Genomic DNA, 22,643 nt, shown 5'->3' on the forward strand with positions numbered 1-22,643 from the left:
TGATATGTCTCAGCAATCACCCTACATGGCCCGCGTAAAACCCTCACACTCTACATCCCATTGCGACGGCCATACTGGCCCTTTATACCCATCCCAGCCACCACACATCATCCCCACCGCAAGCAGTAAGCCCGCTGAGCTCGGAAAATACGGCGTAGGCACTCTTGTTCCCCCCTCTGGCATTCCTACTTCATCAAAAGCATTGTTCACGTCAAGCAACTGACTAACTGCGCGTTCCGCATCTCCTCTCCTCGCTTCTGTGATAGCCAGCAATGGGAAATCCCAACCGTAAGAAAAGGGAAAGTTCCATGTCTCGTGTACTTTGGCGACGGTGTTATTGAAGATTGTCATGTTCACGCGAGGGTCTGGGGGCAACCAGCCATATATACCCAGAAGTCCTGGATGATCTTCCGTATATTCGGGTGTAGTCCACATGTTTGGTATACCCTCATACGTCACATACGCGTCCTCTTCAATGGGGAAAGGCGCTAGGTTGTCATGTACATGTATCCAGGACTCCGGGGTAGATTTGTTTTGCCGCGCTTGCCACTTCGACGCTACGTCGAGACCAAAGCGCCAGTACGCTAGCTCGAACGTCGGATTAATCGTCTCGTTGGGATTAGTATTCTCAGAGACTGGATACATGGGCGGCCCAAGATCGTATTGATTCGTTGTGGAATTCCAGAAGGCATAACTGGCCATGAAGTCCGCAACGCCTGTCAAGATCTCATCCCATTTCTCGAGAGTCTTTTCGGTCGAGAAAGATCGGTATTCCATCTCGGCGAAGTACATGGGATGCGGTTGTTGCCAGATGAGGAGGCTGTTGATCTCGCCTGGCGCAGATCGACCGCTTGGGTCACTCATCTTGCCGAGGCGCGCGCCTTCGTATCCTTGCTTTTCAGCCCGTTCGAAGCTGCTGGGTAGAAAGCGCTCATAGACGCCGATACTGCGATCATAGAGGTCCCATTTCTCCCAGAACATCCAATGGGCTAGATGCCAGAAGACCATTTCCAGGTGAAATTTGCCGTACCATCCATTGTTCACCAAGCCAGACTCTTGTGGGGGATCTTTACCAGCCCCGTTGACCGCGAGAAGATACTGAGAAAGGATTGTGCGACGCTGTAGCTCATTCGCAGAGGCATTGTTGGCCGATGGAAGTGACACGAATGCACCAGTCGACCAGTAGTCTGCCCACCAGCTTTGTGACTTTTGCTTGACTGACTCTGCAGTGTAAGAGACATTGGCCACCCGAGGAGCGTATGTAACAGTGAACGAGAGCGTCTCAGATCTCTGACTGGCGGCTAGGATGTATTTGTGCTCGTTTCTGTGCAGGCGCGAGAGGCGGGCATAACCTTCCCAAGCGATATCGGCCGTATATGTTGTTGCATCTAGTACATGCGTGATCGTCGCACCTCTGTTCCTGTATTCATCCGTCGTGGAATGGTTGGAAGTAGCGTTGAAGAGACCAACAAATGGTGCGTCGAACTTATTTTTCCCAGTCGCATACGGGAAATCGAAGAAAGCGCCCAGTCCTGCAGTCCTCACTAGGCTGGACGATATGTCTACAGCGATAGTGTCCGTCTCCGGACTTGCAACAGTTGTTACCACAACCTTTTCTCCGTTGATAAAGAAAGAGGATTTGATGACACCTTCCCAGAGCTCCAGGACCTGCTCTTTACCACTAAGTAGATCTTCGGTGACGTTGCCCCCCGCAATGCCGCCGAACCACAGTCCAACTCTTCCCAAATTAATACGATGTGGGTTCGCAATCATCCATTGACTGATGTTCTTCTGTTCTGGGTTGGGCTGCGCATAGTTGACGAGGCGATCGTGGGTCCACCAGTCAACACCAGTGTAGTCTGATGGAAGCGTTTGATTTGGTGTCGTTGGCAGAGATTGGTTGTGCCATCCCCAGGATGAAAGAGTATTGTGCGGCAGAAAGGTCTGCAGTCCGGTAATGTCTACACCGAACGCGAAGTTTCCGTTGCCAACCTGGACTGGGCTGTATGGGTTCGATTGGCTGAGCTTGATATTATACTGCTGGACAATCGACTTGCGATCGATTTTGCTCTCCACGACAGGCGATGTGAGAGAGAGTAAATATAGAACTTTGGCCCACTTCCCCAGTCGCATTGGAGACATAATGGCTTCGTGATTCGTTAGCAACGCTTCTACCCGCTCGTCTTTATATAGCTTATGACGGCATCCTCTCCCGCCCTACTTTGATTAAGTTCCCGGTTGATCGTCCCCAGCGGCGGGGTCAACCATTGATTGCATAGCGTCGGGATAAATACCACCGAACACCATGAGATACAGTCACGTCCTGCTACACATCAGCAATGCGATGAGTGATCAACCGGTGATGTGCGCAACCGAGAATGTGCCCAGGTGGGGCTGTGGGCCACCGGCACGTGCACGCGCGTATCACGCTAGCAGGCTTATCGATAACGATCTTTGGAAGAGCGGAAAAGTTTTGGCAACGTGAAACGCGGGTTCCAATCGCAACAACGAAGATGTCCAACGGAAAGAGCAGCGAACCAAAAGTTGACGGCGCGAAGGACCTCCCCGTGGAATTGAAGAAAGGCAAGAAGAGAAAGAGAGTTCAGCCAGCGAAAGATGGCTGGAGTGGCAAGAAGGGAGCCGGCGTGTTGATCAAGTTCGACCATTCCGACGATTACACCCCCAGTTCTACTGCGGAGCACCCTAATCCCGTCGCCGAACCCAAAGGAACGGAAAGCGTTGTCGAAACTCCAGCTGCGCGGCAAGCAGAGGCGCACAAGCGCACGAAATTAGATGCACCTCAACCTATCAAACCTCAACCAAACCCCGGACAACAAGCTCGACCAAAGAACAAACAGGCCGACAGACCTCGTACCTCTCAACAAGACTCAAGAGTGCCGTCGCATGTCATTCAGAAGCGTGATGAGTTGCGGCTTGTCCGCAAGTCGCTTCCAATATGGCCTCAAGCGGACATCATCAGAGCAGCTCTGCAAAGAAACAACGTCCTCGTGCTGACCGGAGAGACTGGTTCCGGAAAATCGACACAAGTGCCGCAATTTTTGGCCAATGAGTCCTGGTGTACCGGGTGTATAGCGATCACGCAACCTCGAAGAGTGGCGGCGATCTCCCTGGCACGACGCGTCGCGGATGAGATGGGTAGCTTACTTGGAGACAAAGGCCCTACTGCCAAGGTTGGATACAGCGTTCGTTTCGACACTGCGGCTGGAAAGCACACCAAAGTCAAGTTTCTGACGGAGGGTATGCTGCTTCAAGAGATGCTCAGAGATCCCAACATGTTGCAGTACAGCGCCGTTGTAGTAGATGAGGTCCACGAAAGAAGTGTAAATGTCGACTTGATCCTTGGGTTCTTACGCAATCTATTATCAGCTAAAGAAGGTAGCGTGGCGAGGAAGCATCCGCTCAAAGTCGTAGTAATGAGTGCTACGGCAGACGTGGAAAGTCTCGTCAAGTTCTTCGGAGACAGTCAGCCTGTGTCGAACACCGAGAAGGCGATCGCGAAACCTACTACGGAAAGTAAAGGAAACGTTTCGACATGCTTTGTAGAGGGACGGCAATACCCCGTCAAAACAGTATACTTGCCGCAACCAACACAAGACTGGGTCGAAGCAGCTCTCAAGCTCGTCTTCCAAATACATTACAAGGAGCCTCTGCCAGGCGACATACTGGTCTTTCTCACAGGTCAAGATACTATCGAGGGACTCGAAAAGCTCATCAACGACTATGCTGAGAACATGGACGACGACGTCCCTAAACTTCTTGCGCTACCTCTTTTCGCCGCCCTTCCACAACACGCCCAACAGCGCATCTTCCAGCCAACGCCCTATCGCACACGCCGCGTCATCCTCGCAACAAACATCGCCGAAACATCAGTCACTGTCCCTGGCGTCCGCTTTGTGATTGACTGCGGAAAATCGAAGATAAAGCAATTTCGCAGTCGCCTAGGTCTCGAATCGCTGCTTGTGAAGCCAATCTCCAAGTCTGCAGCTATCCAACGCAAAGGTCGAGCTGGTCGTGAAGCACCTGGCCAGTGTTATCGGTTGTATACTGAAAACGGCTACGAAACTATGGAAGAACGTACCACGCCCGAGATTCTGCGTTGCGACCTCAGTCAGGCTATTCTGACAATGAAGGCGCGAGGTGTCGATGACGTACTCGGCTTTCCATTCCTTGATCGGCCACCACGAGAAGCTCTAGAGAAGGCTCTTCTGCAACTACTGCACTTGCAAGCGTTGACAGACACCGGTGAAATCAGCGACATTGGTCTCAAAATTGCCAAGTTCCCGCTCACGCCCACGCTAGGCCGAGTGCTAGTCGAAGCAGCAAAGCCAGAGCGCGACTGCCTACTCGACGTGATCGATATCATATCCGCACTCAGCGTCGAGGAGGTCTTCCTGAATCTTGTCACCGAAGAGCGCAAGGAAGAGGCAGAGGAAGTCCGGCGTGAGCTATATCGTCGAGAAGGCGACCACCTCACACTTCTCATTACTGTTCAGCGATACGCCGCCGAACTGAAGTCACAGCGTCGCGCTTGGTGTGACAAGCACTACGTATCCCACCGCGCAATGGAGAACGTAATGAATATCAGGAAACAGCTGCGGGAACAGTGTAGACAGCAGAAGCTGCTCTCGGCTGACGACGCAGAGTCCGATAATGCACCTTCGGAAGCTAGGAGTCAAGCCATATTAGCATGCATGCTGCGTGGCTTCATCTCCAATACAGCGAGATTGATGCCAGATGGTAGCTACAAGACGATGATCGGTAACCAAACGGTGGCGATTCATCCCAGCTCAGTGCTGTTTGGAAAGAAGTTGGAGGCTATCGTGTTTAATGAGTTTGTATTTACTGGCAAGGCGTGGGCGAAGCGTGTCAGTTCAGTCCAGCTAGACTGGGTGTCTGAAGTAGTTGAAGCCATCATGTAAATTAGGCGATAGCGTTTTTACTTCTTCAACTAGACTTTTGTTCTTGAGCAATATATGTACATGCCAAGCTTCAACTTCCGCAAGCTCGTCTCTGGTACTATCTTCTCCTCCCCACTCCAGCGCCTTCCTTATCCGCCAGACTAACGACCTCACCGATGCCCGCTGCCTCCTGTTCATCTTCAAGCGCACGAATCTCCTCCCTGCAATCCCACCACTTCTCCTCTGCCCTCTCGAATGCCATCTTCTTGACTTCTTTCGGACTCTTCTCTGCGCTCTTTCCCTTCCTGTCCAACTCTTCCAGGATGATATTCTGCCATTGCTCTGAAGTGCGCGCGTAAAAGTCGCGCAAGGATTCGAAGGGACGGGGGTGTGGAAGCGTGTCGGTGAGCGCGGATATCTCTTCCTGGGGACCAAGGTCTTCGGAGTGAATGGGTGCAACGGCAGGAGACTCTGTGACACTCGTGGGTGCTGTCGATACAGACTTGTCGTCCTCCTCACCTTCTTCATCGTCCTCAGAGTCTTCTTCGTCTTCTTCGTCCGAGTCGGCTTCATCCTCACTGCCTTGCCAGTCTTCGAGCTCGCGCTTGAAGATTTCTGTGACACCGTCCAGATGGTTGAGGTTGACAGACCAGAGCTCATCGAAGGTGAACTCGCGGTCGCCTTTCTCGTAGGTACCACCGTAGATGTAGAGTGTATCAGCTTGAACCGTAAGTGCGGCATTGAAACGTGGATGTGGGAACTCGAATATCTTCGGCTTCTCTGGACGTGCCTCTTCCTCTTCTTCCTCTTCCTTCGCTTTCTTCGCTTCGTCGTCCGAATCCGCATCTGTAACTACACCGGCTTTCATTTCGAGAGCCTTGAGATTAGCTAGCAGCTCTTCTTCTGCGGCCTTGCCACGATCCCGTCGGCTGATGTTCGCTTGCTGTGCAGCCTTCTTGTTTGCGTTAAGCTTCGGCCGACGTAGAGTGAGTGGCATATATCGGTTGCGCTCGACATTCCAGATAAACAGCTGATTGAAGAACTCAGAGTCAATGCCCTCTTCACTCTCTTCTACATCATGCACACCACCGAAAAGAACACCGCGACCCTTGTGGTAAGCCATTGTCGCACCTGCACGTGGTGGGTTTGGCGCATTCGCGGGCTTCTTTCGCTTCTCCCAAGACACAGTTGGAAGGGTAGTGGATGGTTGATCAGCAGGTGGTGGTGTGATACGTATGAACCAGGTGTCGTCGTGAACCTTAGGCTTTAGCACCATGCGCGATGCCGGACCGCCACTGCTGCTCTTCTTGCCCTTGCCTTGTTGCTGTTGCTTGCCACCAGCTTGCGTCTTGACACGAGAGTAACCGCCATAGATGACTGCGCCTTGCTCGTGCGGCAACAAACTGAAACTCGATCGTGCATCTGGTACTGCGCGAGCTGCTTGCAGTTTTGGCGTGTGCCATGAGAAGTTGACGCAGTCGTAGATCCAAAGATCATTCAAGTATTTGGTAGTCGCAGACGTATCCTGGAAACCTCCAAATAAGATGATGTACTGTTTGAAACCAACCATGCGATGTCCACTCCGTGCTGGTGGGGCAGCGGTCTTGCTCTTTCCCTCCATGCGCGTCCATTCTCGAGAGACCGGATCGAGCTTCCAGAAGTCGTTGTAGTGATAGAAGGTCCCTTGCTTCGGAGAGCTGAACTCTCCACCAAACAGGTAGATTTCTTTCGTGTTGGCAGCGCGACACCAAGCGTGTCCAGATCGAGGAAGTGGTGAGTTCGGACTTGTGACCTGCTTCCAAGAATCCTGCTTGACGTTGTAAATCATGAGATCGTTGAAGAACTTGGCGGTGGCTCCGTTGAAGTATTCGCCTCCGAACAAGAAGATCTCATTCTCGTTCGCTGGGTTGGCGAGGAGGGTGCTCGAAGTTCGGGCAGACGGCGGCTCAGCGGGTATTTCGGTGATAGCATGGTGTTGTTCCTGCTCTCTTGCATATTGGGCTAAGATATCATCCAGGTCAACATCTTCCGCATCAGAGTCGACTTCCTGTGTTTTGGATGCGACCTTTTTGTCTTTCTTGCCTGCCTTCTTCTCTTGCTTAGCAGCCTTTGCAGCCTTAGCTGCTGCTTTGCCTCCCGCTGCCGCCTTCTTCTTATCTTTAGCCATGTTTCAGATTCGAAAACGAGATGACGCAGTTGTGTAAAGGCAGTGTGGTGACTACTCGGTCTGCGGTGGAAAGTTCTCCGCGTTTGCCCCTCAGTTGTAAATTTTCCCAGTGCCGACGTTGATGATACACCACCTTGTTCCTAGTGATGCGAATGACGGGTCGACCAAGACTAGAGTGTTTGAATCGTAATTATTGTAACGATTAAGCGCAAACTTACGGTTGCGGATTGTCGCGTGCAGCGCCTTCAATATCGCCAATCCTTCGGAGCAGGCACTACGGAGTTGGGGGCTTATCGATAAGACCGTATACATTCACTCCCCACCTTGCACCCGACACTTGTTCAACTACAAACATGATACAAGCAGCAAAGATCCTCGAGCAGAGAAGTCACTTGGTGCCTGGTAATTACGTTCTTTCTGTTTCATCTACAACGACTCATGGCTAATTACAGATAGGCAAGCTCCGGATAACGGAGCACTTCTTCCAGGTACCCAGAGATTACTGTATGCAGTCCTCTCATTCATTAGACAACAGATGAATCTGAAACTTATGGCCTTGGATAAGGCATTTGATCTGAAAATTGAGCGATGACAAAGATTGTGCTGACAGTTCCATCTCGAAGCGAACCCTTCAGCAGGAACGATCCAACTCTTCGCTCGCTCGGCTCTGAAAGCCGAGAAGCCTGCAGACTACACACCCACTTCGCACCTCGATCGCGCGAAAACTCAACTCCCATGGCTCGTCTACTTACAGGGCGGCCCGGGCTTCGAATGTCGTAGTCCCGAGAAGGTATCCTGGACTCAGACCATTCTCGAAAAAGGCTACCAAGTGCTCATGCTGGATCAGCGTGGCACTGGTCTCTCAACTGCCATCAGCCAGTCAAGTCTACAATTGAGAGGCGATGAGAAGGTACAAGCAGAGTATATGAAGAGTTTCAGGGCTGATAGTATCGTCAAAGACTGTGAGGCTGTAAGGAAAGCCCTGACAGAAGACTATCCCGAAGAGAAGAAGAGATGGAGTATCATGGGTCAGAGCTTCGGCGGCTTCTGCTGCTTGACCTATCTGTCTTTCTTCCCCGAGGGAGTCAAAGAGGCGTTCCTGTTCGGTGGTCTGCCACCCCTCAGAGACGGGCCTGATGAAGTTTACGAGCGGCTTTACGCGCGTATCAAGAGCAGGAACGAGGGATACTACGCGAAGTATCCTGAAGACGTCGACCGCGTCAAACGCATTGTCAAGCTTCTCTCACGTTTCGGAGACACTACGGTGCGCGTACAAGGCGGCGAAGGCTATCTCTCTGCACGTCGATTTCTACAACTGGGAATCTACTTTGGCAAGCATGGAGGCTTCGATGACGTCCACGAGTTTGTGCTTCGCGCCGATACCGATCTGACCCAATTCGGGCATCTTACACGACCTACTGTACTCGCATTGGAGGCAGCGCAGAGCTGGGACTCCAATGTCATCTATGCTCTCCTCCATGAACCCATCTACTGTCAAGGCCAGGCCTCGAATTGGTCTGCGGAGCGCCTACTCCCGAAGTATCCTGAGTTCTCACTCTCGCGCGTAGATGGAAATGAGCCTGTCTACTTCACAGGCGAGATGATCTACCCTTTTATGTTCGATGTTTACCCGGAGCTCGCTAAGCTCAAGACTGTTGGTAACCTCTTAGCTGAAGAGAAAGACTGGCCGCAACTGTACGACAAAGAGCAATTGAGAAAGAACGAGGTACCGACCTATGCTGCAGTCTACATGGACGACATGTACGTTGACCTCGACCTGAGTATGGAGACGGCGAACACCATCAAAGGCTGCAAGACTTTCATCACGAACACAATGTATCACAACGGGATTGGTGCCAAGACAGACGAAGTGTTGAAGCAGATCTTCGCTCTGAGAGATGATGTCATTGATTAGACACGAGGCTTTGTCGAGCATCGAGACTTGTCGACCGGAGTATAACTTGGGGAACATATCTCAACTTCATTGTTTCATGATCTGCTGCGCTTGCTCCAATTGCGCCTCTAAGTCAATGTCCCAGATCCATCGCATTCTATGCTTATAGCTTTCCTCAATTTTGTCAAGGTCGTCCCCGAACAGTTCGAATTCATACATTTGACCAGCTTCGTGGCTTGTTTTCACAATCTTCTGCGTCCTCTCTCGTCTGACTTGGTCGAAGGCGCTGAATGCTCGCTGCAAACCATTGACGTCGTTCGCGTCCTTGACCAGATTGGCGAGGATGTAAGAGTCTTCTATACACTGGCCGGCACCAGCCCCTTGGTGAGGCGTGGTCGCGTGCGCTGCATCTCCAAGCAAGCAAACGCGGCCCTTCGTGTATGTGTCGCAGGGTGGATGCTCGAACAGCGCCCAGATGTCTGGCTTCTGCATGGCCTTGACAATCTTCGTGACATGTGGGCCCCAGCCTTGGAAATCGTCTTCCATTTCCTGTTTCGATGTGGCCACAACCCACTTCTCGTCTTCCCAGGTATCGCGAGAGCTAAATGCAACCACTGTGGCTGTTAGCAAGACAGCACTTTCGACGATGACTAGCCTTACCGTTCATCGTTTTGCCATGCGCAATTGGAAAGGTGAGCAAGTGGCCATGGTATCCAAGATACATCTGGCTGTTCCGCGCTGCATCATCACCCAGTATCTCCACAGCTTCATCCATAGGTATCAGCCCTCGATAAGCGTACTTTCCGGAGAATACAGCCTTGGAGGCAGGGTTATCTCTCCCAACTAGCCACTTTCGCGTTAAAGACTTGATGCCGTCGCATCCAATTACAGCGCTGTATTGTGCGGTGGAACCGTCAGCGAACGTGAGCACTACATCTCCAGAGCCATCTTGAGCCTCGCCCAGCTCTACAAGTCTCTTATCGAATTTGGCAACACCGTCAGGCATTTCTTTGACGAGTTCGTCAAGGAAGTGAGCTCTGTACACGCCGCCGCGCCCTCCGCCCGAATGCATAGGCACATCGAACAGGGCATCGCCGACCTTCTTGCCTTCCCTCACGTATCCTTCCTTGTCCTCTTTCCTAGCATCACCCACCCGTATAGTGAACCATGAGTCGGATTTGGAATTGTCCGCATTGCCTGTCTTGCATTTCAAGAAAGCCTGGTATATTTTGGGAGACAGGAGCTCCATGGCACGGCCGGCATTAGGTCCAAACGCAACCCCAGCACCAATTTCGCCAAAGTGTGGTGCGGCTTCGTAAATCGTAAGCGGGATATCGTACTGGAGGAGGCCTATGGCGAGGCAGAGGCCGGATATCCCACCGCCTACTACGGCGAGCGAGTAGGATTTCGAAGACGAGCCCGTGGAAGCCATTGTGATGTCCCGAGGGTATAGGCGTGCGGTTGGGGAAATGTCTTTCAATGTGCTGTTAGCTTGATATCAACGGCGCGACTGCATCGTGCAATGGAAAGAGAACTTGACGCTTGCCAATCACCGCTATGCGCACTTACTTTGGTTCTGATCCGAAAGTCACACCGACCTCGGGACGATGAGAGACGACAGATCAGTCAACGTCATTGACTGCGGACTTATGCAATAGCCCTGCAGCACCCAAATAACAAATCATCCACTTGCTAACACGCGACGACATACGCGTCATATTAGCAAGTGCACTACCCGATACCGAGCGCATTGCAGCACACCCCATCCGAGAGAGCAAGCGTCTGGTGGCGATTGGCGACGCGCTGCTATGTGGGGTCTGGAAGGTAAACATGTGGGGTAAGCATTCGGGAACAAAGTCGGCGGTTGAGGCATCGCGCGACGGCCTCAGGGATTCTGGCTGGCGCTAGACCATTTGGAAGACCAAGATGCCGCTTCGACCTAACCGAGTGCCGAACACGACCTGGCCACGATGCCTTCTGAAAGCGCGATCTGCAATGGGCGTGCATCCCTGACCCATCTGGAATTTCCGATAATCGTAAGTTGCTGTTCGCGTGTGTGTGAAGCCCTTCCTAGGCAGGTGTAAACGTGACCTTCGTCCTAGCCTCTATGCCGTCATCAGGTCGCTCTTTTGTACATCATCATTACAGGCAATACCCTTCTCGACCCACTGACACAAAAACACCCGCTGCAGGTACTAACGTCGTAATAGTTCATCCTCAACACTGCCTGATTTATTGCGTTTAGTACCTCTAATTCCCGCTAAGTCCGATCATCGATGCCGCCCACATCCTACGCTGCTCCACAGCCTCCGAGTGAAGAGGGGGAGAAGCCAGTCACAGTCTTAGTTACGGGTTTTGGAGTAAGTTTTAATCTCTTTCCTGTGCCGATAATCAATTCAAGGCCCCCCAATCATGTCTAAGTGAGACCTGGATCAACTTTCTCACATTCCGGTGTTCCAGAGCATGCCTTGATCTGCCTCATCGACATGTTTCCAGCCAGACGGTTGGGTGGATTCAAGAAAATGACTAACATAAACCTAGCCCTTTCTAGAGAAGTTCCCAAAGAACTCTTCTTGGGAGATTGCGTCTACACTTCCGGCCCTGATACCAAAGTCACCCAAGAACCAAACGCCGATAAACATACACGTTCACTACGAGCCTATCCGCGTGGCATACGATAATGTCGTCAAACTCGTTCCCGAGCTCCTTCCACCAGCCAACCCTCTCTACCCTCCTCCAGATGTCGTGCTGCACATCGGCCTAGCAGCTGGACGGAAATACTTCGCCATCGAGCAAGGGTCTCAAGGGCGTGGATATGGGAAGATTCCTGACGTAGATGGCCAACGATTCGACGATTCTGAAATGGAAAAGCACTTCCCATCTTCAAAGTATCCGCCCAAACTGAACACTAGCTTTGATACATCCGAGGTCCTCGCACACTGGAAAGCCAATATGGGGTACACATCTGTTGATGGCACTACGACCGACGAAGGATGCCCCGACGTACGGATTAGTAACGATGCTGGAAACTTCTTGTGTGGCTTCATCTACTACAACAGCCTAGCGCACTACTTCGGTATCAAGCAAGACGAGAGGCCTGTCGTGTTCCTCCACGTACCCGATTTAAGTGATAGTGCGGACAAGCTGAGAGAAGGATGGGAAGCTACAGTCGCGCTAATTAAGGCCTTGGTCCAAAGTAGACGGAAAGCGGGTGGCAGGGTCGTTGACGGAGATAAGAAGAATGAAAGACGGGAGAATGGCACCGAAGGAACGCACACGGATAACAACTTTGCATAGAAGGATCAGAGAAAGGCGCAAGGAGTGGTGGTTCTCATGCAAGCATGCCACTGCCAACCCGGATTGGTTAGAGCAGAACGCCCTTTTGAGCCCCGCAATATTCTTGGCCGTAAGCATGGGGATTCATCAATTGGTTAGACATCATCTATATCTCGCTTCCAATCGACTCTTACGCCCGTAAGGGGTTCCTCGGGTGGATGGCTATCTGAGTCACAGGGAACTGAGTAGTGTTTCCAATAAGTCTTGTCTTGGCCAACGCGTGTTGAAGTGATATACGATACTGAGGATGTTGCAGATATGCCTCCATATCTATACCGATAGCGCTCGCCACAATCAGTACCCGGAAAGACTGCTGTAATCTTGGTTAGCTCACCATTAAACCTGTCAACAATATGACTTCATCAACACTATCTACCCAGCCAGCTACGCACATCCTGTCCCTTGCAAACTACACGACTCATCACCTCGTTCCCCTCACCTCCAAACCACTTACCCCCCTTCCCTCCTCCTTCCTCCGCCTTCGTACCAAAATCCTAGGCCTTACAACAAACAACCTCTCTTACGCACGCATCGGCCACCTAATGGGTTGGTACGACACATATCCGCTTCCTTCTACAACACCACCTCCGTACAACGACCCTACCAAATACGGCCGTGTGGCTGCATGGGGCTACGCCGAGATACTAGAAAGCACGGTTGAAGGAATCGAGAAAGGAATGAGCGTATACGGGTATCTACCGAGCAGTACCGAATGGGAGGACGTAACTGTAGAAAGAGCTAGAGATGCACGAGACGGGAGTGTAATTCAGGATCAGATTGTTGTAGTAGATGCGCATAGACAGCATTTGTGGAAGCTGTATAACCGGTATCGTGTTTGCGGTCCACTTCCACAATCCGCTGGCGAGATGGAGGAAAGAGATCAATTGGGTTGGGTAACGCTGATGATGGGCCCGTTTACTGTTGGCCACAATCTTTGCCATCATGTCTTTGCCTGGCAGGGAGACAAAGAGGAAAGTCAAAAGAAGAGGATACACCCTACAGGAAACGGCGAGTGGAGCGCTGAGGACGCCGATTTGGGAGGTGCTACGGTTGTCTTGTTGAATGCGAGTGGGAAAACAGCTTCCTGCTTTGCGTATACGCTCCGAAACTGTCGGCCGGTTGATCATCAACCTGATCGCATCATCGGAGTCGGTTCGAAAGCCTCTATCGACGCGATCAAGAGAACGGGGTGGTGCGACACCGTAGCTCTCTACGACGACTTCAACGACACATTCGAGAAGGTCAAGGTCTCCGGTACGAAACGTACACTACTCTTCGACTTCGGTGCTCGCCCCGGAGCAAACACACATTGGCGGTCGGTGCTGTCTTCATTAGCACCCAATATTCCTTTCACGCTGGTGACAGTCGGTGGTGAAGTCGCACCTCAAGACCCAGAAAAAGCAGCGCAACGCCTCGCTGACAGAGCTTCGTTAAACATAGTCAATGCAAGTTTGTTGCAAGAGAAGGGCATTGAGGTAGCTGGCGAACAATACGTCAAGGATTTGTATACGGCTTTCGAGGCATTCTGGGCACGGGCCAGAGACTTGGGAATGCTAAAGTTGATGTGGGGTGAGGGGCTAGACGACTGGGATCGAGGCTGGGAGTTGTTGTGTAAGGACGAGGTCAGAGCTGACGTAGGTCTGGTATACAGCATCTAGGTACTCTCCCTCTGTCAACCGAAGGTTTGTTCAAGAGAAAGGCGTAACAGATCATGGCTTTGGGGATCGAGAGTTCGGACGCGAATGCATGCTGTATGTCTGTAGACCACGTCGTTGAAGAGTTTGCGTGCTGTTGAATCGGTACCATTGTTTATCATGAGCTGCTCAAAACCAATTCGCAGAGAGAAGGGCTTCAGCGCCAGCCTTCGCTAATGTGAACATGAAATGTGATCGAAAGGAGATTTCGCTGAGGGCCAAATACATCCACTCTAAAACGTGTGCTGAGAAAAGAATCGACGTTGAGATGGTAGATGACGCTCATCATCGCTTACCCCACAGGCCTTGCTGAGTCTCTCTAATCCTCCGCTCTTGCTCCTGTATCATCTCTTCAGTCTGGCCGTGGCCGTTTCCTCTGCTGTCGATCTCCATAGGGTCATCAGGCTCCTCCGCGGGTTGAGGAATGTTGGCATGAGGGGCTCCTCTCCGTGGTTCAGCGGATCGCTGGCCATCCATCATGCCAGCGGCACCACCTGCTCTCAGCTGGTTGATGGCGCGAATCGTGTCGATAGCTGCGTGTAGTGTGCGGCGCGCATTGAAGTTCTTCTTGACAGTGGGCAGTAGATCCTCCTCTCCATCGGCGTTGTTCTTGCCCAGCTCGGTGATCCAAGGATGTGAGAGCGCTTCGTGGGCTGTCATGCGGGCGGCGGGGTCGACGGTCAAGCAACGGCGGATGAACTCGCGGGCAGTAAGGGAGACACCTCTCCAGTATTCCAAGGGTGTGAAGGAGTAGTCTGCGACTAAGATGGCCTGCATCTCTTCGAGGTTGGAGTCGCGGTCGAACGGAGTGTAACCGCAGAGGAGAAAGTAGGTAATAACTCCAATCGCCCAGATGTCACTACCAGCAGAGTCAGCAATGGATCGCAAAGTTGCGCAGTATATCTTACACTGGTTTTCCATGCCCAGTCTTTCTGAAGATCTCAGGTGCCATGTATCCTGGTGTTCCGCAGGTCGTCGTCAGGACATGGAATTGCTCTTCATCCATAATGCGAGACAGTCCGAAGTCGGCAATCAACAAATCAGCATTGTCTTCTGGAGTTCGGAACAATAGGTTCTCGGGTTTCAAGTCTCGATGTACGATGCCGTGGTCATGGAGGTATGCGACAGCAGAAAGAGTCGCACGGATCAGATCGCCAGCATCGGATTCGTAGTAGTTGCCCTTTCGGCAGATACGGTCGAACAGTTCGCCTCCAAGCGCAAGGTCGGTAACGAGGTACACTATGGTAGAGGTCAGCTGGAGATTCAGCCCAGGCAAGCCTAACACGTACGGTTGTTCATAGTCTCGAAGTAGTCGACAAGCGTCAAAATGTTCCTGTGGCCCATGGATACTCTTTTCAAGACAGCGATTTCGTTCCTGACCTGGTACCTGTCAGTCTCATTGTTCATCAGTTGCTTCAGGCTGAGCTGACCATGTGCTCTCGGCCTGCCATGAGCCGCTTGTTGATGACCTTGGCCGCATAGTATCTTCCCGTGTCGATATGCACGCACTCCTTGACTACAGAGTAGCTGCCTGCGCCCAATGTCTTGCCGGTCTTGTATCTGCAAGGCTGCACTTGCGCCGCAGTCTGCGCGCCCTGCGCTCCAGACGCACCGTTGGAAGTTCTAGTTGCCATTGTTGAGCTCGAGTCGCTTTTCAGAGAGCTGACGTGATGGGGAGTGTTTGCAGTAGGCGTGCCGTGCGCGTGTCGCGATTACGAGGGCCTGGGGAGGGCGTGGTCGGGCACCGATGCCTCAGGTTGGGTTTCGAAAACAATGGAACCGACAGGTGAGGTTGTCGGGGAAGCGCGATGTGACTTTATGACAACATGTGTCACAGCGTAGATATCGCGTAGTGATAGCGAAAGTTAATAGCGAGTTGAGGGTAGTCGATAGGCTTATGATCGACGTTGGTGGTCGTGCGTAGAGCTGCTTGATGGCACGCGACGGGATAGTGTCGGCGATGATCAAGATTGGGGCCAGTCTGCCTGTTGACGGTACAATGAACTGTGTCGCGAATAGTGTAAATATAGAGGATTCAGCTACGAAGCCATGGGAGTGTCGAAAAGAAGGCTATCGCGCCCTGGAGTACGTAAGGAGGGGTCCACACGATTCCCCGCCGGTGACTTTACCCCTGTTGCCAAGCGCATAGCCGCTCAGCCGGGATCAATCATCCTAGCATTGATCGCAACATCCATAAATCCACAGCTGGAAAAAGGGTCTCTGAAAAGCAATGGCTATACGTGTCGCTGCTTATTGAAATTGTTCTATGCATGGTTCTATACATCATAGCTCGTGTCGTCTATATGTGTATGAATCTAACGAGGCAGAATCTCGGGACAAGGCTTCTCAAACCTTCGTCTCACATCTTAATTACAAATGACACTCTATGACTTGACAAGCAAGCTGTGACCGTCCATATCTTCAGGCTGCTGAAGACCCATGGTCGCAAGTAGGGTAGGCGCGACGTCACCGAGTACGCCGTCAGTCTTCTTCAGGCTCCAGCCTTCTGGGGCGTTGGCCATGACGAAAGGCACCTTGTTAGTTGTGTGGGAGGTCTTGGGTGTGCCCTCCTCTGTAAGCATCTCTTCCGCGTTACTTGTAGCCTGTTAGCACTGTCTCGGAAGGTGCAGCGATGCGGACTTACCCGTGATCGGCAGTGACAAACATAACGTATCCGCTCTCCTTGCACTGATCGTACACCTTCTTGATAGCCTTGTCGGTCTCTGTGCAGGCCTCGATGGCTGCTTTGTAAACACCTGTGTGGCCTACCATGTCTGGTGGCGCGAAGTTGTTCATGAGGAACTCGAATTTGCCTGTTTGGATGCGCTCGCACAGCTTCTCTGCGACAGCCATGGCACTCATCTTCGGCTCTAGGTCGTACGTGGCTACCCTGGGCGAGGGAACCATCTCGCGTTCCTCGTTCTCGAACTGCTTCTCGACACCACCGTTGAAGAAGAAGGTTACGTGAGCATACTTCTCGGTCTCCGCAACGTGACACTGCTTGACGCCCTGCTTTCCTAGTGTCTCGGCAAGAACATCCGTCATCCTCTGGGGCTCGAAAGCAACGTTGAAAGTGTATTTGGGGTTGTACGAGGTCATGGTGGTGAGGTGGATGTTCTGCGGGTACGGGAAGTCGGGCTTGGGCGAGCGGTCGACATCACCCAACAGCTGAGTGATTTCTCGAACACGGTCGGAACGGTAGTTGAAGAAGAAGACGGTGTCGTTGTCTGGACGAATCAGCAAGAAGACATGCAGGTGCTCAGCGTAGTGTTATACCTTGAATTCTTCGCTCCTTTCCTCCGACAATGATGGGCTTCAGGAACTCGTCGTTCTCGTCTTTTGCGTATCGCTCCTTGATAGTTGCGACGGGGTCGCTGCTCTCCTCGCCCTCTCCAGTAACTAAACCCTTCATACCGAGCTCGACACGGTCCCACCTCTTGTCGCGGTCCATGATGTAGTACCGTCCGACCACTGTCGCGATGTCGCCCAGGCCAATCTCCTTGGTCGCCTTCAGCAAAGTCTCCATGTACCCGACCGCGGACTTGGGGTCGGTATCCCGGCCGTCACCGAAGAAGTGAATGTAGGCCTCTTTGACGCCCTGGTCCTTTGCAACCTTGAGGAGCGCAATGAGGTGGTCCATGTGCGAGTGGACACCACCATCGGAAACCAGACCGCAGAAGTGGAGCCGTCCGTTACCGTCGATGGCGCGCTGGAACGATTTCTTGATGTTGTCTACATCCTTCAACTTTCCATTCTTAATGGTCTGTCCGATGCGGACGGAGTCCTGCCATACAACGCGTCCGGCGCCAATGTTCAGGTGGCCGACTTCGCTGTTGCCCATCAGGCCTTCGGGCAGGCCGACTGCGAGAGAAGAGGCCTCGAGTTCGGTGTAACCCTGGGCAGTCTTGGAGCCCTCCTTTGCGAATTCGTCCATGGTGGGCGTGTCTGCAGCAAGGATAGCATCGCCATCTTTGCGCGAGTTCTCAGTCGCGACACCCCAGCCGTCAATGACAATGAGGACCGTCTTCTGGTCGACTTTGGCCATGATTGCGGGCTGATGAGGTCAATCCAGAGAGAAGGAACGATAGTGCCCAAGAAGTTATCAAGGCAACGAGGTTTGAAGGTTGGTGAGGAAGGAGCAGTGAATGGCTTGTTGACGGAGGGGCAAGGTTGGCGGGGCTAAAACAGTCGACTTCAAAAAAGCATCGCCGGTCAACGTCACAGCCGTTCCGCGAAAAGGCCCACATTCCCCCCACAACCCACGGCCAGAACTTATCTCGAGTGACACCAGCAGCGCGCTATTTGGCGATCGCTTTGACATCTGGAAACGCGTATCAGACAGCCAAAGCGATTATCGCCCACGGAGTAGCCATCCAATCACCACCCTTGCAGCCAGCCTTACCCGTGGAAGGAGCGTCATCCCGTCCACGCGTCGTCGTGACCACAGCTGCAACACCACGCTAGACATTGTTGCGCGCCGACTCGCAAGACGTCGCGACCATGTCCGGAGCCGCAACGCCATATGCGCCTGCCTCAGCGCGAGCCTCAGTTGCACCCACGGGCTCTGCGACACCCGCGCTGCCCCCACCCCCGACCGCGAGCACCCCGGCCCTCCCTCCGCCCTCGACGTTTGACATCCTGCCCGACCTCCACAAGCTTCTCAAGCGCATACTCGAGGTGCCTGCTCAGCCACCCGCGGCAACACCCACACCCGCACAGCTTGCTGCCGAAGGGCCTCTTGAGATCCAACATGTTGCGACCGCCGCCAACGACATCCGTCTCAAGATACAGAAGGCACGACGCGCAGTAACGGCCTTGCCTGACATGGACCGCACGTGCGAGGACCAGGAAGATGAGATCGAGTATCTCGAGGCGCGTATTGCGCGGCTGAAGGCTTCCTTGGCGGAGCTCGGTCGGCCAGTCGCGCAGGCAGAGGATGCAGACGGAGACCAGAGTATGACCGGCTGAGACGCCGTCCGGACTACGATTGATCCATTATAGGACGCATGTCTGTCGACTGCATGGATGCACTCGACCTGGCTCTTGCCCAGGGCTCGTGATGCTTCGTCGGTGTACGCCAGCCCTTCACAGGTAGATGAACAGGCGCTGATATTGTAGACAGGCATACAAAGCCCGACCGACGAAGCTTCGACGATGATACATGCCTTCTATAGTTCTTCCAGGAAAGACACAGCATCGGCTCAGATCCCTTCGTATCGCACCACGCGCATACCAAGTAGCGTCATGCAGGTACTCTCTTGGGCCTCACATGACCACGCGACAACGCGTCGAACGCGTATGAGAAGAAGGACAGGCGTGTTCGCGTAGGCTCGTATACATCAGTGATCAAGGCTTCATTCATCGGCATTCAGGTGGGCTACTACTCTGGGTTGGTTTCGAGCATATCTAGCGCATACCATAGCACCGCAGCTGTACCAAGCGTCGCTTGACATATTGAGCACATAACAGAATACTACTTGTATTTCACCACTAGCATTATACACCACCTCAGGCCCCGTCAAACTGTCCTTCTATCCAGCCTTTGTACCATCATGTTCCGGTGATCATCTGAGGCCTTGTATGAATGACATCATCGTGAAGCCGTGCCGTCATCAAGCATATATCGTATAACAGCTACTCCATAACCCCTCCGCGTCACCATCGTCACACAGTAAGCCGGGAAACATCACAATGTCAGACACAAAGTACCCGCCCGTCAAGCAGAGCACACCTCAAACCGAGGAGGAGCAGGTAGGTCTTCGTCAAAGCTACCTCTACGTATGAACATGTCATGACACCTCCCAACAGAAGAATGTCGACACAGTAAAAGAATACATGCGCCTCGCCTACTCACCCAAGGAGAACAAAGGTGCCGAAACCGTTACACATCTCTGCCATGAAAACGCCTACTTCATCGCCCCAACCACCTTCCCCGGCGTCAACTCGCCCCAAGAATACGCCGAGTCGCATTCCAAAGTCATGGCCGCGGTATCCGATCTACACATCGACTCTTACGACGTCATCTTCGCAAAAGGTGGGCATGTGTGCCTGAGGTACAGTGCTAGTGGAAGTCACTGCGGCGAGGCACACAATGGGATCAAGGCGAGTGGGAACAAGGCAGCGTGGCATGCAGCAGCTATCTTCGAGGTGGAAGATGGCAAGATCAAAGGCTGGATCAAAGAATGGGATAAGCTGCATATGTGGAAGCAGCTGGGCTGGATGAAGGGAGACGAGTATATGTGAGTGGCTCATAGGGGCAGACCAGGAGTACATGGGGAATTCGATGATGATTTTGGATTGGCATTACTAGTCATCTAATAGCTGTATACTTCATCTAGAAGCAGTGACAATCATAAGGTTACATGGGTTGTGGAACTCCATCGTTCAACGATGAGCTCCCAGTCGTCTCTCATATCTAAGCGCGGAAGGTGGTCCTCTTCGAGCGGCGTCCGATGCCGAGGCTGCTCAAGTCGAGGCCTGCGATGCCACCAGCCTTCTGTTGGCCGGCTCCAGCACCAGCTCCGGCAGCGGCTCCAGCGCCGGCACCTCCAGCACCGCCACCGAGGAGGCTGCTGAGGAGGCCCTCGATACCGCCGGCTCCACCCTGCTGTTGACCCTGCTGTCCACCAGCCTGGAGAGCGGCTTCGGCTTCCTGGAGGAGCTGTCCAACGCCATTGTTGCCGTTGTTCTTGCCGTTGGCCTTGCCCTCTCCCTTTCCTTTGCCCTTGCCGTTGTTCTTGCCATTGCCCTTGCCCTTGCCGTTGTCGTTGTTCGCCTCGGTACCATTGGCGGCGGCTCCGGCGGCGGCTCCAGCGTCAACGACTCCAGTAGCGTCTGAGATTGTTAGTAGATGAATGATTTATGGAGAGGATGTCACTTACTTCCAGCTTGAGCGGCTTGGTCAGCGGCAGCTTGATCAGCCGCAGCTTGGTCCATTCCGTTGGCGCCGTTGGCGGCATCTTGTTGCATCTGAGCCTGGTCTGCTGCCATCTGAGCCTGGTCCTTCTCCTTCTGCTGCTGGTCGGCTTGCTGCTGAGCGGCCATCTGCTCGGCGGCGGCCTGCTCGAGCTCCTGCTGTTGCTGCTGTGCCTTGTCCTGCTCGGCGGCTCCCATGGCGCCATCTTGCTGCTGTGCGGCTTGCTCATCGGCTGCGGCTTGCTGATCAGCTGCGGCTTGGTTCATGCCTCCCTTTTGCTGTGCAGCATTCTGGTCGGCTCCCATGGCGCCGTCTTGCTGTTGAGCGGCTTGTTCATCAGCTGCGGCTTGGTCCATGGCGCCCTCCTGTTGGGCGGCCTGCTGGTCGGCTCCCATAGCACCCTCCTGCTGTTGAGCGGCTTGCTGGTCGGCTGCGGCTTGGTCCATGGCATCCTGTTGCTGTTGCTGCTTTCCGTTGCCTTGCTCCGCGGCAGCCTGATCAGCTCCCATGGCAGCCTCTTGCTGGCCAGCTGCGGCTTGATCCATAGCACCCTGGTTCTGCTTGGCATCCTGAGCAGCCTGGTAGAGTCAATAAGTCATTCTGATATGAGATCTGGGTGTTGAAACATACCTGTTGGTCGGCCGCGGCTTGGTCCATACCGTTGGCGGCGCCCTGCTCGGCCTGCTGGTCGTTCGCATTCTCTGCTTGGTCTTGGTTCATGCCCGCAGCAGCATCTTGTTGAGCCTGTTGATCGGCGGCAGCTTGGTCTGCTGCTCCCATCTGCTCGGTTGCATTCTGCGCCTGGCCCTGGTTCATCATCTCGGCCGCGGCAGCATCCTGCTGTGCCTGAGCATCAGCAGCAGCTTGTTGCTCTTTGGCTATCGAGGGTCAGTGAAGTCTTTGGAAAGGATTGTGACAAGACGTACCTGCTTGAGCGGCTTGCTTATCGGCATTCTTGCCCTTGCCCTTGCCATTGCCCTGAGCGGCCTCCTCAGCATCGGCAGCATCCTGTGCAGCCTGGTCCTGAGCGCCATTGTTGCCAGCCGCCGCAGCATCCTCAGCATTGGCACCTTCGGCGTCGGCATTAGCATTATCTTTGCCCATGCCACCGCGTGCTGCCAAGAGCGCACCGCGGAGCTTGAGGGCTTTCTCGCCAAACTTCTGCACAACGTCTTCCTCGCGGCGACCGAAGTTTGTAGAGGGCATGACTACATTCTCGGTGCCAGCGGCGACTACAGGTCCCTGGCCCACGAAAGGCGCTGGAGCTGCTGCCACGAAGGAGGCTGAGAGGAGAGTGAGAAGGGAGATGGAAGTCTTCATTGTGATGGTATGGGGTTGATCTTGAAGGATTGAAACGAGGTGTGTCGAAACTTAAAATGAGCACAGCTCTTGAGAATAGAAATAAACAGATAGTGCTCTGCACGAAGGAATGGTTTGAAGATTGAAGCTGAGCGTGCCGTGATATCCGCCTGAGGAGACTGGTTTATATAAGAGTGTTTTCTTATTTGAGCTCCACGAATGCTTGACTGAGACTCTGTCCAAAATAGACAAGGCCGCGATTGTTGGGACGATCATTTGCTGCTTGCCGTGCATGTCATACATGCGCCGTTGGAGGATGCCTTGAAAAGGCCAGGCTCAAGTGAAGACCGTCGGTCCTCCCCACAATTCTCTCACAGGCACGAAAGCCTTGTCTCGCATGACAGCGGGAGATCGAGTG

General features: G+C 53.2%; 12 protein-coding genes across 12 annotated transcripts; 6 read left to right on the forward strand and 6 right to left on the reverse strand.

Annotated features, from left to right (window-relative positions):
• Positions 1 to 21: 21 nt before the first annotated feature.
• Positions 22 to 2,133, reverse strand: J4E92_005857 (uncharacterized protein; the record flags this gene model as incomplete). The annotated part of the gene is made up of 1 exon (XM_051497233.1): positions 22 to 2,133. One exon carries the CDS (start codon positions 2,131 to 2,133, stop codon positions 22 to 24), a length of 2,112 nt encoding a protein of 703 aa, XP_051352893.1.
• A 380-nt stretch (positions 2,134 to 2,513) lies between these two features.
• On the forward strand, positions 2,514 to 4,940 carry J4E92_005858 (uncharacterized protein; the record flags this gene model as incomplete). Its single annotated transcript, XM_051497234.1, has 1 exon — positions 2,514 to 4,940. One exon carries the CDS (start codon positions 2,514 to 2,516, stop codon positions 4,938 to 4,940), a length of 2,427 nt encoding a protein of 808 aa, XP_051352894.1.
• A 97-nt stretch (positions 4,941 to 5,037) lies between these two features.
• Positions 5,038 to 7,086, reverse strand: J4E92_005859 (uncharacterized protein; the record flags this gene model as incomplete). The annotated part of the gene is made up of 1 exon (XM_051497235.1): positions 5,038 to 7,086. The coding sequence occupies one exon, from the start codon at positions 7,084 to 7,086 to the stop codon at positions 5,038 to 5,040; it is 2,049 nt and encodes a 682-aa protein (XP_051352895.1).
• A 353-nt stretch (positions 7,087 to 7,439) lies between these two features.
• On the forward strand, positions 7,440 to 9,001 carry J4E92_005860 (uncharacterized protein; the record flags this gene model as incomplete). Its single annotated transcript, XM_051497236.1, has 3 exons — positions 7,440 to 7,488; positions 7,543 to 7,574; positions 7,697 to 9,001. The coding sequence occupies 3 exons, from the start codon at positions 7,440 to 7,442 to the stop codon at positions 8,999 to 9,001; spliced, it is 1,386 nt and encodes a 461-aa protein (XP_051352896.1).
• Positions 9,002 to 9,067: 66 nt separating this feature from the next.
• J4E92_005861 (uncharacterized protein) lies at positions 9,068 to 10,412 on the reverse strand (the record flags this gene model as incomplete). Its single annotated transcript, XM_051497237.1, has 2 exons — positions 9,068 to 9,594; positions 9,641 to 10,412. 2 exons carry the CDS (start codon positions 10,410 to 10,412, stop codon positions 9,068 to 9,070), a joined length of 1,299 nt encoding a protein of 432 aa, XP_051352897.1.
• Positions 10,413 to 11,256: 844 nt separating this feature from the next.
• On the forward strand, positions 11,257 to 12,277 carry J4E92_005862 (uncharacterized protein; the record flags this gene model as incomplete). The annotated part of the gene is made up of 2 exons (XM_051497238.1): positions 11,257 to 11,340; positions 11,522 to 12,277. 2 exons carry the CDS (start codon positions 11,257 to 11,259, stop codon positions 12,275 to 12,277), a joined length of 840 nt encoding a protein of 279 aa, XP_051352898.1.
• A 581-nt stretch (positions 12,278 to 12,858) lies between these two features.
• Positions 12,859 to 13,974, forward strand: J4E92_005863 (uncharacterized protein; the record flags this gene model as incomplete). The annotated part of the gene is made up of 1 exon (XM_051497239.1): positions 12,859 to 13,974. The coding sequence occupies one exon, from the start codon at positions 12,859 to 12,861 to the stop codon at positions 13,972 to 13,974; it is 1,116 nt and encodes a 371-aa protein (XP_051352899.1).
• A 321-nt stretch (positions 13,975 to 14,295) lies between these two features.
• On the reverse strand, positions 14,296 to 15,644 carry J4E92_005864 (uncharacterized protein; the record flags this gene model as incomplete). Its single annotated transcript, XM_051497240.1, has 4 exons — positions 14,296 to 14,869; positions 14,919 to 15,249; positions 15,300 to 15,390; positions 15,441 to 15,644. 4 exons carry the CDS (start codon positions 15,642 to 15,644, stop codon positions 14,296 to 14,298), a joined length of 1,200 nt encoding a protein of 399 aa, XP_051352900.1.
• Positions 15,645 to 16,394: 750 nt separating this feature from the next.
• Positions 16,395 to 18,055, reverse strand: J4E92_005865 (uncharacterized protein; the record flags this gene model as incomplete). The annotated part of the gene is made up of 3 exons (XM_051497241.1): positions 16,395 to 16,605; positions 16,655 to 17,237; positions 17,287 to 18,055. 3 exons carry the CDS (start codon positions 18,053 to 18,055, stop codon positions 16,395 to 16,397), a joined length of 1,563 nt encoding a protein of 520 aa, XP_051352901.1.
• Positions 18,056 to 18,510: 455 nt separating this feature from the next.
• On the forward strand, positions 18,511 to 19,070 carry J4E92_005866 (uncharacterized protein; the record flags this gene model as incomplete). The annotated part of the gene is made up of 2 exons (XM_051497242.1): positions 18,511 to 18,964; positions 19,012 to 19,070. 2 exons carry the CDS (start codon positions 18,511 to 18,513, stop codon positions 19,068 to 19,070), a joined length of 513 nt encoding a protein of 170 aa, XP_051352902.1.
• Positions 19,071 to 19,701: 631 nt separating this feature from the next.
• Positions 19,702 to 20,253, forward strand: J4E92_005867 (uncharacterized protein; the record flags this gene model as incomplete). The annotated part of the gene is made up of 2 exons (XM_051497243.1): positions 19,702 to 19,761; positions 19,819 to 20,253. 2 exons carry the CDS (start codon positions 19,702 to 19,704, stop codon positions 20,251 to 20,253), a joined length of 495 nt encoding a protein of 164 aa, XP_051352903.1.
• A 172-nt stretch (positions 20,254 to 20,425) lies between these two features.
• J4E92_005868 (uncharacterized protein) lies at positions 20,426 to 22,246 on the reverse strand (the record flags this gene model as incomplete). Its single annotated transcript, XM_051497244.1, has 4 exons — positions 20,426 to 20,844; positions 20,892 to 21,504; positions 21,557 to 21,804; positions 21,853 to 22,246. 4 exons carry the CDS (start codon positions 22,244 to 22,246, stop codon positions 20,426 to 20,428), a joined length of 1,674 nt encoding a protein of 557 aa, XP_051352904.1.
• Positions 22,247 to 22,643: the final 397 nt, after the last annotated feature.

The sequence above is a fragment of the Alternaria infectoria genome (genome assembly GCF_024043175.1).
Source record: "Alternaria infectoria strain BMP 0036 chromosome Unknown scaffold_8, whole genome shotgun sequence".
In the NCBI taxonomy this organism is placed as follows: Eukaryota; Fungi; Ascomycota; class Dothideomycetes; order Pleosporales; family Pleosporaceae; genus Alternaria; species Alternaria infectoria.